This window comes from Equus caballus, chromosome 31, assembly GCF_041296265.1.
Source record: "Equus caballus isolate H_3958 breed thoroughbred chromosome 31, TB-T2T, whole genome shotgun sequence".
Lineage (NCBI taxonomy): Eukaryota > Metazoa > Chordata > Mammalia > Perissodactyla > Equidae > Equus > Equus caballus.
This window is the reverse complement of record NC_091714.1, coordinates 7,778,119-7,796,106: the sequence shown is the minus strand read 5'-3', so window position 1 is coordinate 7,796,106 and position 17,988 is coordinate 7,778,119. Positions and strand designations below refer to the sequence as shown.

At 41.3% G+C, this 17,988-nt stretch overlaps 1 protein-coding gene across 2 annotated transcripts in view; it reads right to left on the bottom strand.

Moving 5' to 3' along the window:
• The window catches only part of AGPAT4 (1-acylglycerol-3-phosphate O-acyltransferase 4), a 123,793-nt gene that overhangs the window by 87,506 nt on the left and 18,299 nt on the right, over window positions 1-17,988 (bottom strand). For both annotated transcript variants that reach the window (XM_001500451.5, XM_023633080.2), the window contains exon 2: window positions 386-650. In XM_001500451.5, the coding sequence (XP_001500501.1) occupies window positions 386-563 (178 nt within the window). In that variant the 5' untranslated portion in view covers window positions 564-650. The remainder of the gene's footprint in view (window positions 1-385; window positions 651-17,988) is intronic.

The window sequence follows — 17,988 nt, the reverse complement described above, 5'->3', positions numbered from 1 at the left end:
CACATTTACGTACGTATTTCCTTATAGACGTAGCATATATAAACACATAGACACGCTTATATGATATTTCTGTAAGGATAACTAAGAAATCAGTAACACCCCTTGCTTCTGAAGAAGAAAACTAAAGAAACAGACAGAAGGCCTATTTACTTTTCTTATGCTACTCTTCTGTGCCTGTTGAATTTTGTGCCATTGGCATGACTCATTGAAAAAATAATTTCTTGAGAGTGAGAACAAAATAGACATTTCAAACCTAAAACAAACAAATAGGAACAACAACAAAAAATAGCTTAACATTTTTTGGTAACCTATATAAAAAGTCCTGACTCTGATACCCACACCGGCAGGGAAGATGCCAAGAGAGAATTAGAAGTAAGGATCTTACGGCTGGAGATGCAGTAGGACAGTCGGCAGTTGATTTTCCTGAAGAGCTGTTTGTTAATCGGCCAGAGGATGAGAGTGAAGAGCTGAATGGTGTTTATTATTAGCCCCGAGGCAATAAATACGTAACAGAAGACGAGATGACACAGGAACTGAGACTTCAGCAACCCGACGAGGTCCATGATGCGGGGTTGTTTGTATTCCAAAAAATAAATATCCGTCGTAGAGTACTTCCAGAGGGAAAAGGGGCCTGGGCCTCAGGAAAGCACCTAAAACACAAACCAATGTCAAATGTTAGAAAAAATATTATGTGCTCTTACAGTAGGGAAAAAAACTCTTAATGGAAAAATCTCCTTTTGAGGTTAAATACATTGTCCATTCGTTGATTTATTTTTATTTAGCAAACATTTATATAGTGCTTACTTAATGTTGGACACGGCGTCAGCCCTTTAAAAATAATAGCCCCTTTGACAGTCTTAACATCCTGTGCAATAGCTACTGTTATTACAGAGGAGGGACTTGAGACCCTGAGAGGGTAAGCAACTTGGCCAGGCTTCCCCAGCTTCCACCGCTCAGAAGCGGCCAAGCTGGCTGGAGTGCGCGTGCTCAGCTGCTTTGCCATCGCCTCTCTAGAGTGCCATTTAGGACCCTCTGCTGTCACTTGTTCAATTGTTGGCCTTCCACGAGTGACCTGTCCCTTCTCCAGGGCCCATGATTATCTTGAAGATCATCATTGTCTCCCCAGCACTCGGAATAGTCACTGGCACATAATTGGAGTTGAACGTTTTTTTAAAAATATTTGTGGTGGGGCTGGCCCCATGGTGGAGTGGTTAAGTTGACGCGCTATGCATTGGCGGCCCAGGGTTTCGCCAGTTTGGATCCAGGGTGCGGACATGGCACTGCTCACTGGGCCATGCTGAGGCAGCATCCCCCATGCCACAACTAGAAGGACCCACAGCTAAAACATACAGCTAGGTACTGGGGGGATTTGGGGAGAAAAAGCAGAAAAAAAAAAGATTGGCAACAGTTGTTAGCGCAGGTGCCAATCTTTAAAAAAATTAATAAAAAAACTTAAAAGAATAAAAATGTTTGTGGAATGTATTAATGAAGATCGACAAGGGAAGAACTTTGACGTATCAGCAAACACAAATAACCAACTATGAAGGCAGGAGAACCACCCCCATCAGCCCCCCGACACCCCCTCCCCACACAGACACTTGAGTTTTAAAATCAGAAAGAAACTCAAAACATGCATAGCAGCCAGACTTAGAGTCCTGTGATCAGTCACCAGCCCCCAATGGAATGGTGAAATGACTTCACAGTTTTGCAAATAAAGCCTTTAAAGAGAAGCGTAAAGGCAAGAGGTTCAAATACTCTGATTGGAAAAAAAAAGAAAAAAAAACAGGCTAAGGGGATGATGTGCAATAGACTAATTTCTCATGGAGGCAGAATTTCATTGCCAATGGCCCCAGGAAGAGCTCCAACTTGAAGACGAACTTTCTAACAGCAATGGTTGAGAGATCCTAGACTTCATTATAATCTTTATTAATAATACCAAAAAAAATCTGTCTAACAGTTTCACATGTATTTTATCATTTTAAGCCTCACATGAATCCCATGAGATGAGTATCGTTATCCCAGTTTTCAGAATAAGAAACTGAGACCCCACCCATAGGCTGGGGAATTGTCTAAGGTTGCCACAATCAACACCTATCTTAGGACTCAGTCTTAACTCCGAATTCCTTCTCCTGCACCTGTCTGGGCTGTTTTGCTCCTGGAGTGTGAGATGGGGGGTTGTCTTGGGCTCAGCACTCCCCTCTGCAGAGCCGCCCAGAAATGATCCCAAGGGTAAAAAACAGTGCAGCCTTCAGTGAGGTTCATAATCACAAACGATGCTCAGAGCGGGGAAAAGGGGCCTTGCTCCCGGCCTGCCTCCATTGGTTTTGAGAATAGTCTTGGGTATAAGGACAGTGGCAAGTTGCCTTCTTCTAAAACACCCACACTTGCTCAGTCTATCTGGAAGGCACACTGTACTCCCTTTTATACATTCCGGATAGGAGGGAAATGGAGAGTAACCTTTGGCCTGATTTCTGTGAAGTCAACTCAACTCAGCTGAGACATCCCATTCTCCCCAGAGGCCCTGCTGGCTGGCACAAAGCCAGGGTTCCGCGGGGGCTGGCGCAGCGCATCCCTGTCCTTTCCCAGACAACATTTTCCATAGACATCTCCAGGATGTCAAACTCCTTACAATACATCCAGTTACAACACATCCAGTCTCTCTACAAGAAACAGACATTAAGCTGGCAGCTCACCCTCCATGCACTTGACCTTAAGGAGCCACATCGAGAGGAGTGATGTACTTCGGTTTACAGTTTGGCAGGCGTTATACTATGATGTTGAATATTCATTGTCCCTGGATTAGCCACTAAAAGCTTCCAGACAATCTGGCCAGGAGAAGTTTGACTCTTCACTAGGTTTCTGGGATGTAGGGTTTGAGAAATATTTGACAAATCCTTGGCTATGCTGACTTCACACTAAGAAATGGAAGTCAACTGACATTGGAAACGCAGGTGATTAATCAGTTTGCAGTCAGTTGTAGGACATTATGAAGAAAACCTAAGATTTTTTTTTCCCCCTTGTAGAAGACCGAGGACCACCACGTCCTCTAGTAAAACCCTTGCTAGTAGTGCATGCACCAGGGGTTTAATACAATCTTGTGATGTTTAAGGAGGAGTCACGGGCAAGGGGGATCACAGACGGGCAGGCCTTGGTTTGGTTCTGCACACACTTCCTCAAATCCTCCTCCTAGACTGGTGTAGGAGTGAGTGTGGGCTTGCGATGCAGCTCTCTGGGTTTGAAGCTCTGCTATGTCTCTGTTGGTCGTGTATCCTCGGGTAAAGGAACTTTTCTGAATCTCAGTTTCTTTATAAAAAGGGATCAGAGATTGCAATCAAAATTCCAAGGAGGCTATTGTTTTTTTTTTTTTAACTTAAGCTGATTCTCAAATTCATAGGCAAGAGAGAAACACAAGAATAGCCAAGGAATCGCCTGAACTAGAAGAAGGTGGGAAGTCCTCTGAGATAATTTAAATGACTTTGGTGTTAGGGCTGATTATTAAAAGACAGACAAGGCTGAATTATTTGTGGAGGCATCTAGTAGGTGAATATGTGTTGTATGTCTTTAGTTTATTCCAGAGAGAAGTTTGGGGGACAAGCTACCCATAAATAAAAGAGAGCTTTCTCTCTAATGTGGTAATTAGCCAATTTAGTGGCACACTGAAGAAAGATGGTATAAAGCTCTGACCAGTGACAAAAATAGAGAGAAAACATTTGAAACTATTTTGCCTACTTCCTTTTCAGCTTTGTGAGTACCTAGAACGGTGTGGGGAGAACCTTCCAGCAAATCCACTTTAGTAGTTTATACGAGGCAAAGAGATGATGAATAATTTTATGCTATTTCTCAGAATAACCAACAAATTTCCATGTCATATTTCTGTGAATAAAGATATTTCTTATCATCGAGGGCAACAGTGAAGAACCCATGCGCCCGAAAAACTGAAACTGATATTGACTTTTGTTTGTTTTGGGGTACTTACAAAATGAACAGCAGTGGCCTGCACACCACTGAATTGCCACTTAACCTTCACTCCTTTTCCCAACTCTCACCCACGTGACCTTGAGAACTGACCCTAGGGATGGGAAGTGTAGAATTCAGACTAAACTCTACTCGGTACCCCCTTCCAATGTGTCCATATAGTGAAATCCAGCTACAGCAAACAGCACAGGTCACCTCGGAGGAGTGGAGAGGTGAGAGGGGATAAGATTAGGACTTGAGCCACAAGGTGGCTACGGGGTGAAGGCAGAGGGAGGAGCCTTGCCAGGTACTGAACTCCAGACAAACAACCACCCAGGGAACTAAGGCGACATGTAGAATGGATTGCTGAAACAGGAAGACATTTTAAAGAGAATTCATACAGAATAGGAAAAATGCCAGAAAACCCAATTTGGATACATTATGTGAATTTTTCAAGGGGTAGAGTCTGACCCATGAGCTTAACACACATCACCTGAAAATTACTGAATTAGCATTTTAAACATAGACTAAAAGCAGCTGTCACTAGGATTAGTAATAGGTTCAAGAGGAATAATTTACTCCAAATTGCCTTTACAGCCCAGGCTACTAGATTTTGAATTTAACTAATAATTTGAGAATGATTAGTTAAAAGTCTCTGGCAGTCCTTGACAGCACATTGTTGGTTACGAGTCCACGTCAAATTGGTCCATAGCTATTTGAAAAAATGGGTAATCATCATCAATGTGGGAGGAGGCTTTGCGTTTGACAGAAGGAATCTCCCTGTGCACCATCTGGATGTAAAAAATAAGTTTTTCATACAAGGACATGAAACCTAAGAATTCCGCACATAGGGGACATTGAATGATCATGAACCAATTGTGTAACAAAGGCATTAAACCAGTTAGTATAGCCCTTTGAAGAATATATTGAGTGAAAAATGTTCAGAAAGAAGCATGATTCAGATTTGTAAAATGATGCGTTATTTATATCATTCACATCTACACCTATTTCTATATTCATAGCTGTCTATTAATAGAGGCTAATTTTTCATGGAAGAATTATGGTGGTTTCTTTTTTCTTCTCTGTGTTTTATTATTCTTTTCTATAACGATGGTGAAATCTTCCCCTTCCTGGGCACAGAACTGGATGAACCATTCCCGGCGTCCCTTGTGGTTCGGTGTGGTCAGATGATGGAGCACATGTGATGAAGAACGGGGGATACTGGCAGGTCTTTGGTGGAGAAAAAATAGGCTGTTTGCAAACTGGATGAAAAAGGACAAGAGGGTTGGCATGCCCCGTCAGGTGAGCAGAAATGGGATAATCCAGCCTGTGAGCAACAACCAAGAGAAATTTTGAAATGGGAAGGTGAAACCGAGGATGAAGGACTTAAAGTTTCCTTGGATCAGGATGATGCTGTGTCTGTATCCGCAAGGCTAATGTGGGAAACAAAGCAACCAAAGTTTCTGAGCTTGCCTTGCAGAATAGCAGGAGGACTGCTGAAAAGACAGTAGCTTGCTGACAGCCCTCCGCCTGACTAAGCATCTCACAGGAGCACTGAGAAGCTGAGATGACTGACTGTAAGTTTCACACATCATAGACTAAAGATCCGCCGCATGCAACACATTGAAGCCCCCTGAATTTGCACATGGCGCTCATGAAAAGATAAGAAAGACAGTCGCCCCTGCACAGATGACTCTTAGAACTTTAGCCCCCAAAGCCACATGCTCCCCTCCCTGTCTTATTCTCACAATACACTTTGGAAAAATGCTTAGAACTGCACATAGGCAAGCTAATCAGTAACCGGTAGAAAGAACAACTTGTTAGCAGAAAATTTATGTCCTCTGCCCAAACTGTTCCTTCTGTTCCAGATAAAGAAGTAACTGAGGGTTTCTTGGATTCCTCAGGAATGTGGCATTCAGCAGATCTGCCACGGAGAGGCAGCCAACATTCTGCGGTCATCCACCACCTGACACTCCTGAGCCCCCTCCCCAACTCCGTTTGCCTTATATAAGTCATTTCCAAATCAGTTTCCCTTCGGGATGGGTTTTCTCAGGACAATAGTCCACCACCTTCTGATTTGCTAGATTATCACTTATGGAAGTTCTTTCTCTACCACCACCTGCTTGGCCTTTTATCTTGTGGTGAGCAGATCGAGCCCAAGCTCGGTATCCAGGACAATTTGAGGCCACCTTGAATCCAAGCATTGTTGCTTGTGAGGGGCGATACAGCACAGCTGTTAGAACATAAGGAGTGGTTGACGGGATGTTTCGAGTCAGGCAGCTCTGGCTAGAAATCCAGGCTTGGCCACTTGACAGCTGTGGAAGTTACTCCATAGCCCTCAGCTTCCTCATCCGTGAAATCCGAACAATACCTTCAACATGAGGTTGCTGTGAGGATCAAGTATAATAAAAGCATTTGAAACCCTTACCACAATGCCTGGAACACAAGGAATTTTCCTATCATTGCAAGAAAATAAGAAGGCAAAGGAAGAGCAACTAAAATATATTACTTTGGCATTTCTGAGAAAGTCAATGAGATATAAATCGACTCAGTTTTCCTTCTCACTACATATCTAGATCCTGACATTTTCTTTAATTTACCTTCAAGCCTGTTAAAACATTTCCTCTCCCATTTGTTTTAATTCTAATCTATACTTTTCTGCTTGTGACTCAGAAATGGGAAACAATGTGTTCCCAAAAACTCACATATACTTTGTCTTCTTAACTACCTAATGATCTTTCCAAAGCATGGAGATGAAGGAGCGGACTTTAGAACAAGGCAAAGTCCAAGCCAGCAGGCTTCCAGAGCACTTTATTTCTTCCAGGACATTGTGCAGACGCAGAGAACCAACCATACATACACTAGTGGAGTTTTCCTCCCCGGGACTCCTGACGAGAGGGATGCATGGTAAGGCAGATGGCGCCATATGCTGCCCAGCCTCCGTCAACAGAAACATAAGCAAATAAAAGCAAGCTCAGAATCTCCCCACGAGACGATGCAAACTGCATCCTTCTTTAAATACACACAAGAGCTTCAACATAAAGCATTAAATTAGGCAACAAATAGGAGAACCTTAGTGAAAACTTACATGTTCGGCTTTAGTCAAGGTTCTGAAACTGTTAAGTCAGCACAAACTTCAGTTGCACCCAGGAAGAGAAACTAAACCTGAAATGGGATCAACTCTTTCACTAGCTTGTTTTTAAAGATTTTGTTTGTTTTGTTTACATTTACATGACAGCACTAAACCAGGTTAGGGTCTTAGAAGAAGAAAAAGCTTTCTTCCAAGAAATCAATCCAAGCGGAATTGCTAAAATAATACCCATGACCAATTTAATATCATCACTGAAATCTAAACAACCCCATTACTTAGGGTCTTTTAACACCAAACACCAGAACAGTTCACAAAACAGAAAAGAGATAAAAGAAATGCAAATTGAAATAATACTATTTTTTACATTCCACACTAAAAATGATAATACTCCATTCTAGAAGAGACAGGGTAAAATGGGACCCATACCCTCAGTGTGAGAACAGCCACTCAATCTTTTCAGAAAGCAGTTTGACACATGTAGAAAAACCCCAAACATCTTCCTACCACTCGATGTAGTAACCAACCTCTGACAATCACTCTAAAGACAAAATGAGTCTTTAGAAAATTCTTTCTGCACAAAGATATTCAACAAGTATTATTTATAAGCACCCAAAGTTAGAAACAGCTTACATTTCTGACACAAGGAAATAATGAAGTGAATTACAGGAAACCCCAACAATTGAATGGATAAAGTATCACTATGATAGGTTTTCATAAATTTTCATTATGACATTAAGAGATAAACGACACAAACTTATATAGAGAGAGAATAATCACAACTCTAAAATCAAAATATAAAAAACATACTGGAAGAAAAGAAAACTTTATCAAAACACTAACAGCAGTTGTCTTTGTATACACACGCGCACACACACACACACACTTAGTCTAGTCAGCCAATTTTGGGTTGGCTTGTCCTGACTACCACTTCAGCATTTTTATCCTTAGGAAGAAATCGAGTAGGGGGGCACCAAGATCCTTTACAAATCAAACTGTCTCTGATTCTAACAGAAAATCGATGCCTTCAGAAACCAGGCTTTTCCATTGTTTCAGCGGGGTCTTCCTCATTAGTAATTAAGGGGATCCACTCCATCTCTCTTCCCCAGCTCCCATCTATGGAGAGGGATCTCAAATAGGTGAGGTTAACCAGACGAAGAACAGGAAAGGTAAACTCTGCAGGGATTAGCAAAGAGAACAGCAGGAGGAAAGCGGGGCTAGCTGGTGAATTTTGTTGCTGGACCAATATTTTTGGTCTGTAGGGCAGAGAATGCCCAGGGACAATGGCGCCCCTAGAGGAAGGGGACATGGATGCAGTCCCAGGTGAAATGAGTGAGGTGGTGTTCTGATCGTGGAATAGTCACATCTTGGGTTCTACGTTAGGTTGAATGAATTTAGCAAAACTCTCCAAGAGGACAGCAACAACTTGTGGAAGCCTGAGGCAGCCGCTTCACACTTCATCCTGACAAACGGGATAAATTTAGTTTTTGGATTCCTGGCAGTTAGACTGGCCCAAGGCCCAAAACAAAACAGGAGAGAAAGTGTTTCAGACTGAATTTAACTGTCTCTGAGACCATCTCTGACTAAAATATTCCTCAATTAAAAAATCATCATCATCTAACGGTTTGGCAGAAGCCTATATAAAATTAGCCTATTTTAAAATTTTATGGAATTTTATGTCCAATATCCCTGTACAGTACATGATGTCCATTAAAACAGACCAAACCCCAGAGAGGTCATAAATCAGACTCAACTTTTTCATTATGTCCTATAATAAAGAACCCTTAGTCTTTCTCCAAAGTCTCATTTTAGGATGATAAAAACTTAAGTCTATGGAAAACTGAGGCTTCTAAGTTTGCATTTAATAGTTGGTTCGGAGTGACTTATAAGAGAAAAACAAATTCTAAAGAGATCTTATACTTAATCCCAGGAAACCAAGACTCAGAGGTCAACATGGATGGACAACCTAGATAACTTTCTCCGTCATGAGAAAAAACGAAGGAGGAAGGAAATTAAAAGAGGTTTTCTCTAAGGCCTTTAACAGCTTTAACATCTATAGGATTAAAATATCTGGAGTTAAAACTCAGGTTTTCTGAGTTTTCAGCAGGAGGAAAGCAGGGCTAGCTGGTGAATTTTGTTGCTGGATTTTTTACATACATTTTTCTCATTAACTGTCATGAAAACCCACTATGGAAGGTATTGTCCCATTTGACAGATGAGGAAACTGAGCTCTCTAGTGAGACTAGGTAACATGCAAAGATCAAATAGTGAGTAAATGTCTGACCAATTACTATGCTGCCTTTAAGAACGGAAGCCTGAGGTAGCTGGACTTCCCGTGAATGTGGGCCTTCCTAGCACCATTCCGTATTTCTTCATGGTCCCGTTTCTGACTGTTGGGGTGATCACAGTCGTTGACCTACTGCCCCGCCAGTCGGTCTTGTAGAGGCCCCAGTCACTCCCTCCTTCCAGGAAGAATGTCTGCCATCTCCAAACCCCAGTCCAGCTCTCCCACCATCACTGGATGCAGAGGGCTCTGACCTCACCACCATGTTGGTACAGTCTGAGGGAGGTGGGGAGCTAGCCGCGTTTCCAACAACCAAGAGGAAGTAAAGTGTATTATAAGAGACTCAGTGGAAAATATATTTTTAAATCATGTTCAGTCTCTGGAAGTTTCCAAAAAGTTTTATTAAGTCCTGATAAAAATCCAATATCATGAAACCCCAAACTGAAATGAAATGTGGAAAATTAATCTTCCAAATGGGGAAACATTCCCATTTCTACTTTAAATGAGTATGTTCCAATGAATAATAAAACTTAAAAAAAATTTTTTTGAGGAAGATGAGCACTGAGCTAACATCTGCTGCCAATCCTCCTCTTTTTGCTGAGGAAGACTGGCCCTGAGCTAAGATCTGTGCCCACCATCCTCTACTTTATATGTGGGACGCCTGCCACAGATAGCTTGATGAGCAGTGCCGTGTCCGTACCCAGGATCCGAACTGGCAAACCTCGGGCGGCCAAAGCGGAATGTGCGAACTTAACCACTGTGCCACCAGGCTGGCCCCAATAAAACTTTTTTAAACAAGGAAGGAAAGCAGGATGGATGTTGAGTCGACATCGTGATTGTGATCCTCATCACTATTACTGTCGCCACGTGGTGGTGGCCATCCGTCTAGTAACACCCCTGTGAAGGTTGGAAATGTGGAAGCTGAGGAATATGGCGGGGCAGCTATTCCTCAGGTCTATCCACGTGAAGAAATGGCCTGAGACCAGCTCTGGGCCCACAGAAGCAGGTGAGAGGTGGATGCATCACCAGCTGGCACCAGAAACAAAAAAAGAGAGCTTTCTTCAGTATACAAACCACCTCCCACTCCAGTCCTCCCGTCACCAAGGCAACATGGTCAGGACTCTGGTCTTAGCACAGTGCCCACTTCCCTCCTGCCCACACGGGCCGTGACAAAGCTGAGCGGCAGAAGCATGGGAGGAGAACTTCTGCAGGCAAACTCGGGGTCTAGATCCACATTCACTAACTGCGTGACCTTGGGCAAGTAACTCATCATCTCTGAGCTAGCATCTGTTTAACGGAGGTAATAATCCTCACCTCCCAGGAACGTTGTGATGATTAAATGTACGAATGCACAGAAAGAAAGTGCTCAGGCCCGTGTGAAGGAGTCTCTGCCCACACTCCTGGGTCTCCTGTGGCATGTTGCTTCCCCTTCAATGGCTGTGCCCACCACCCCATAACCATCTACCGCCTTTTCTTACCAAGCTTTTCACTTGTGGCTTTCACGATCAGTTTCTCTTTTTGTTTGTTTTAATAAGACTTTCCTCCTTTGGACTTTTTTTTGAAGAAGATTGGCCCTGAGCTAACCTCTCTTGCCAGTCTTCCTCTTTTGGTTTGAAGAAGATTGTCGCTGAGCTAATATCTGTGCCAATCTTCCTCTATTTTACGTGGGATGCTGCCACAGCGTGGCTTGATGAGCAGTGCTAGGTCTGTGCCTGGGATCCGAACTTGTGAAACCTGGGCTGCTGAAGTGGAGCGCATGAACTTAACTGTTACGCCACTGGGCTGGCCCCACGTTTGAACATTTTTTTATGACATCCACCAAATTCAGGATGCCCCTGAGCTGAAGTGACTTGTAAGGCCCCCAAAGTCCACTCACAAGTTTTAATTAAATGATTATATCCCCATTCGCATCTGAAAATAAGGTAGTTCAAAGTCATTGGTTCTGGGACTCTTTTCATAACGATGGGCAAGACCTGTTAGCTTCCTGTATCAACTCATTTCTGTGTTGAAGAAATGAGTTGAACATATGATATGAACCTTGTTCTTACCTTCAGGAAGAGAAACAAAAACTGGTACTGACAAGACCCACACCATCATCACTTTGGTGCCCTGTGGATATACCGGTATTCCCTGACCTCAGGGAGCCTTACAATAAGGAGCTGAAGATACAACTCTGGCAAGATGCAATATGTAAAGAATGAGCAAATAAAAAGCACGTCTGCATCTACAAGGAAGCAGATCACAGGGGGCAGACTTCTGAGCAGGGTGAGGCCGGGGCGGCCTTACTAGTACAGACAGACCAGTGCTTAGGTCACCACAAATCATGGCACCTAAAATTTTTTTCATAAAATCTGATCTCTACTATTTCAAAATAAACCAAAAACAAATCACAAAAAGCCTTTAAAATAAAGACTGAAGCCAAAATTCAAAACTCTGTTGGGAATGTCCTTAAATGTATTTTATAATTTAATATTTTCATCTTTAATACCCATTAGGTGAAGGGGTACAGCCCTAATATTTTCAATATTTGGGAGTTCTAACCTTTACGCAGGCTCCAGCATGGCTAAACAACGCCAGATGCTTTGTGAATGGCCTGGTCAGGAATCTGTGGGATCACTCGTACTGAACGACCAGACAGAGATAGCCGAGCACGATGTCTGGCATCATTTTTGTAGTAAAGTTGATAAGATTGAACATATCTCCTTAGTCATTCTGGCCTAGCCCACCCAGGGTGTCTGGGTCAACAGCTCCCTTAGGAGTGAGCCATGAGAGTCTGTGGCCACATGAGTGGGGTTCGTAATCAACAGAGGTCACCAGCCTCAGACAAATGGCCAAACCACCAGTCCTGGGGAGGCTCCGAGCATCAGAGATAGGTTATCTCGTAAAGCTAAGACATGAAGTGATAGTAAACTTGAAGGCCATGTAACTAAACCACGTGGGCATGAGAGGCTGCTCTACACCACAGCTAACCTGGGACAGACACAGGTTAGGGGGCGTTAAATTGATTGGGAACTTATTTTGCACTGGCGTGCCTCTACTGGGCTAGTGCCTCCTTGGGAACCTAGAAATCATGACTCTATCAGCAGTCGAAGAATAAATGCAGAAGGGGAAGCACCAGTATTGAGTTGGTAGTCTGGGTTTGTCCATATCAGCCTCGTCAGTTGGCCTCTAGAAATCTCAGCTTCCTCATCTGTCAATAGGAGAAACTGACAGATACACCGACCCCACAAGGGTGGTGGGTGAGTTCAGTGAAGTAAGGGATGTGAAGGCTCTGTTGGGCAGACACTTAGGCATCTGTGACCACTCCCAATTTTATGGCTCAGAAAATGGGAAATGGGGCCACTTATCCAAGTGCTCCCGGTTCTTGGAAATTAACATGACATTAATAGCCTGGAGTACTTACCGGGGAGTAGAGTTCGGAGGAAGTGCTCTGCTGGCCCTGTCATGATCAGTGGAGCTCACTGTAAGTGGGGTGGTTCACTGAGGGTCGGCTCAGAGGAGCTAACTTTTGGGGGAAATAAGCAAGTGGCCTCTTTTTCTTCTGTGTCTCAGACACCAGTAACCGAGCTCTTCTCTCTCTGGTGGGTTCCTCTCCATCCTCCTCACTATTCCTTATGTGCCCTTGACCCTTGAGTTTTTGGAGACCCTGTTGCTGCCAATGCTTATTTTATGGTAAGGAGTGTAGGGAAGGTGGGAGATCAATAAAGCTAGATTTTAAATCTTTTATTTCTTTGATTTTCATAAAGGGATGCCAATGAACTCAGGCAATTTTCCTGACTTGATTCATGCATAATGGACCTGAAAGCAGACTTATTAGAAAACAAATGCACTCAAATGCTTTCCTGACATGAATCATTTATTGAAGACAGAATTGCTGGCTGTGAGAGCCCAAAATAAGTTGACTTACAGTATCCTTGTTTCTAGGTAGGTCTGAAATATGACCACAGAATATTGAACTACTTGAATATGAGCGATGCTTTTGGGGTCATTATGGACTGACTATTCCTCGAAAAGTTTCATTAATAATAGCAGTGATAAAACACGAAGCAGGGCCTTCTCTTTCTCTTTTCCTTTTTCTACTTTAGTCACAAAGCTCAGGAACAGAGGATGCTTGGCGAAAGCAGTGATGTTCTTTCCAAGTTCTGTCAAGTAGAATCCAGGACAGGTATTCTTGGGTTCATGAAAACATTCTTTAATCTATTGATAACTTTATTCATTCATTGGGCTGTCTGTCCATGAAGTTACCCATTCATCCATTAAGTTAAAAATTCATTGACTCATATTTATTGTTACAGGTTTATTTGTGCCATTGATTAGACTGCTGAGAGTAAACACAGAGAATTCTTATAGACCCCCTCTTTGTTTTCTGTGGCTTGGTACCATGCCCAATACACTAAAGCATTTATTGAGTAATATTTCCAGGCCCGAGATGAACCCCCATTCCTTCCGCCTATTACAGAAGAGATGCTCAATAAATGTTGATTTCAGTTTGAATTTCTAGATGACCTAATATAATTTAATCTCCATACCAATAACTGTCAAAAACAATGTAGGAAAGTGATAGCGTGAACTGATAAAGTCTTAGGTTTCTTCCCCATTCCAACAAGCACAGGGAGGAAGACCCAACAATTTATTCTCCCTGCAAAAGTCACACAGATAAACCCACGAGATTGCCCTCCAAACCATCACGTCCCTTAACCAAGCACACAACCCCTTTCTATCAACACTGAAATGGCATGAGGTAATATATCAAACTGATGTGAAAATAACTAAAATGAAAGCAAATTACCTACTTAAAACCCTAGTAGAGGAGTTCAGATTTTGCTCAGGAAACAGAGTTGAATTTTTTTTAAACAAAGAATCTTCTATTAAAATACAAATCTGGTAAAAGTAAAGGAAATTATACTCACTGGCTAAGTCGCTTAGCCAAAGTCCTGGATATTTTTAAAGGTAATTTCCTCCCATTAGAATAGCAATTCACATTCATTATAAAAAATGTGTAAAGTTCTAAAATGTAGAAATTTTAGCACTTATAACAGCCACTGACATTTTGGTTTATTTTCTTCCCATCTTTGGTGAATGCAGAGGTTTGTTTTTAAATATGTTGAGATCTTATGTTAAATCAATTTCCTATGCCCTTTGGTTAACCTTTAACAAGATCATTTTCAGTGTCAGTTATCACAATATAAATGTTCTAGTAGTTAGACTGGATATATCATAATTATTATCTTATTGCCTCATTGGTGTATATTTAGGCTTCTTTTTTGCCTTTTCAATAATAAATAATAGAATGACTAATGATTCACAGCATAAAGCTTTTTTTTTTTTTAATGAATATTGGTGTATTTCTTTAGAATAAATTCCCAGATGCAGGATTTCTGAGTTGAAGGAACGAACATTTTAAGGTATCTGGGGAATATTGCCAAATTGCTTTCCAAAAGGTTTGTAACTATTTATGTTCCTAGCAGCAATATTCAAAAATACCCATTTCATCACATTGTTGATATGAGTTCTCATTTAAGAATGACAAAAACCAGACTAAAAAAGTTGAGTCTCATTGTTTTAATTTGCTTTTTTTTGAGTGACAATTGAAGCTGGATATTTTTAAACATTTATTAAACCATTGCTTTTTCCTACATAACTTATCTTTCTATCACCCATTTATCTCTTGCATATTGATTTGTGTGAGCGCTTCATATATGAAGTAGAATGACTTCTTTCCTATTCCATTTACAGTGACCAATTTTTTTCAGTTTATTTGCTTCTATGTGCAGCTTATTGCAGCTTTAAATAATTACAAAGTAAGAACTGTGATTTCTTTCATAAAGTTTAAGCTTAGAAAGGTCTTCCTTCTATCCTTCTTGTCCTGCAGAAAACGAGTCAACATTCACCTATTTCATTTAGTTTTTCTATCTTTATTTTTAACTATTGGGTCTGTCTGACATTTATTTTTGACTATGCTGCTCTGTGAGGATCTAAATGGATCTATTTCTAAATATTGAACCAGCTGTATCAAAGGCATTTATTGAAAGATCCTTCTCTACTTCGTTAATTCATAGTACAATTTCATACATTGAATGCCAATAAACAGAGAAGAAATAAATCATAGGGATCGATACTCTAGCTGCTTATTTGTAGATGAGACACTGGCATCTAGAGAGTCAGATGACTAGCCCCATCACTCAGATGGTTGGAGATAATGTTCTGAGCACTCTTTCTTCCCTTTGCCTTGTTCTCGTGGTCCTCCCACCTGGCACCGTTTCCTCTCTTAGAGGCAGTAAAACATTACTGTGTATTACAGATCTGCCTTTCTCAATTACCAGTTAAAGATGCACAGGACATCAGGAAGCTGTACCCAGAACTATATTCATGCCAACATAATCTTGGGCGGAAATGAGCAAAACCAAGGTGGATGCAGAAGCCACTTCCTGGACCTTACTCTTCCCAATCAAAGATCACAGAAGTACTCTCAATACTCATAAGGGTATTGCTAGCTCTGATATTGTACAAATCTACCTGTAGGATGGTTTCTGCAGGAAGAAAAAAGTGGAGAGAGAAATCGTTCAGATTTTTAAAGGAGATGCATTATCCACTAGAGATTGGGGAATGGAAGCTCTCGTGTGGCAAGGAGTTGTAATTGTCTTCTTAACTGGTGCATCTCAAGAATCCAGAATGGGAATGCATGTAGGAATAGAGAGGAAGGCAAAGCCTCCGGAGGCCCCTGGGCCACCTTCTGCTGAAGGACTAAGAGCCTAGGACACAAGGAAAAGTGAAGGGAGTCGTGGGCAGCAGCCAGTGACCGAGTCCTGGTGGCGGGGATGAGAGACTGCTCTTTCCAACCCAGAAGTTTGTTTGATTAATTGTTATTTTTGGTAACAGTAAATAGAACTTCCACGTGGTGAATTCCTAAACTTTGAGGACTTCCTTAACAAACTCAATGGATTCTTTGTGTCTTGACCAAACCAGACTTTCCTTTTGCCTCTGCTTTTAGGTTATGAGCTCCCTCAGTGTCAGAGACCGAATATGTCATAAATGAGGGGCTGGCCCGGTGGCACAGTGGTTAAGTTCGCACGTTCCCTTCTCGGGGGCCTGGGGTTTTGGGGTTTGCCGGTTGGGATCCCAGGTGTGGACATGGCACCGCTTGGCAAGCCATGCTGTGGTAGGCGCCCACATATAAAGTAGAGGAAGATGGGCACAGATGTTAGCTCAGGGCCAGTCTTCCTCAGCAAAAAGAAGAGGATTGGTGGCAGACGTTAGCTCAGGGCTAATCTTCCTCAAAAAAAAAAAAAATTAAAATTAACATTAAAAAAATCATAAATGAATTAGAAATAATTACAAATAATTACAAGTGAATAAATAGAAAATAATTACAAAATATTAAGAGGAAGCCTCAGCAATTTCTCTTCTTGTAAAAATTCTTCTCTGGGTAAATCATAAAATTGGAACAGAAAGACTCAGAAGGGCCAGGAAGAACAATGAGGAAGTATGTTTTGTGACAAAAAGATGTTTATAGCATACAGTCAACAAAAACATGTATGACGTGTGGCAACTTCCTAAGTCACGTGCGTCTCTGTGCTTAGGAAGCACTGTGGATGGTAAGTCACCAAATGCTTTTTTAGTTTCTGAAATATTTTAAATACACAAAACACACAAAAGGTCTTACCATGTTGATATTTAGTCACGTTTGCTTAATTTTTTTTAAGAAATAAAATATTATAGATATTGAAGCCACTTCTTCAATCTGAGGTTGAAATTGGTGTGTTTCCTTCTATATTTGTATTCTTTTACTGTATGTATATGTATTCACAAACAATATATAATTTTCATATTACAAAGAGGTGCTAAGTAATATTTGAATGCTTTTGTGATTTCCTTTCTATATTCAACACTATGCTTTTGAAGTTTTATGAATCTAGTTTAGTCATTTTAATTGCCGAGGAGTATTCTTTTGCATGACTATAACAAAAATTAATCTATTACCGTATTGATGGACATTTAGGTTATTGCCAATGTTTTTTCTCTGTTACAGATGATGCATTAATGACCCCTGGAACTGGAATTGCTGCACCGTTCAGACATGCACCTCCAGCTTCTCCAGATAGTAACAAATGGCTTTTCAAGAATGTTGGACAATTACCGCTCCAGGAGGATGTTCTGGATTAGCGAGATAACGGGAAATCATCTTTTCTTCTTGATGCTTCTCTGTGCTTTCTAATTATTCCCCCAAAAGTATTTACCACTTGGGTAATATATTTAAGTTTTTTAAAAAAAAACAAACTGTGACACAGCATTTTTCAGATTACTTGAGAATGTTAGCATATATCTTGATATTGACAGTGCGGCTTTACTAGTGTACCCATTTTACAGACGGGGAAATGGAAGTTCTACGACTTGTTTAGTTGATTATTAACCTGTTTGGTCCCGTCCCTTCTCTGAGCCCCAGTGTCCTCTTCTAACATCCCCATCACCCTACCTCACCAAGCTCTCGAGGGCACAAAATAAGACAACTGATTTGAAATACGAAAAAATATTAAAGTGATTTATATACATATATATGGTTCATTGGTTATCTTTTTTCATGATTATGTTCTTTACATCTCTGTAACTCCTCTGTACACAGAAAGAGATAACTAAGTATTGGGAATATGGGAAAAATACATTC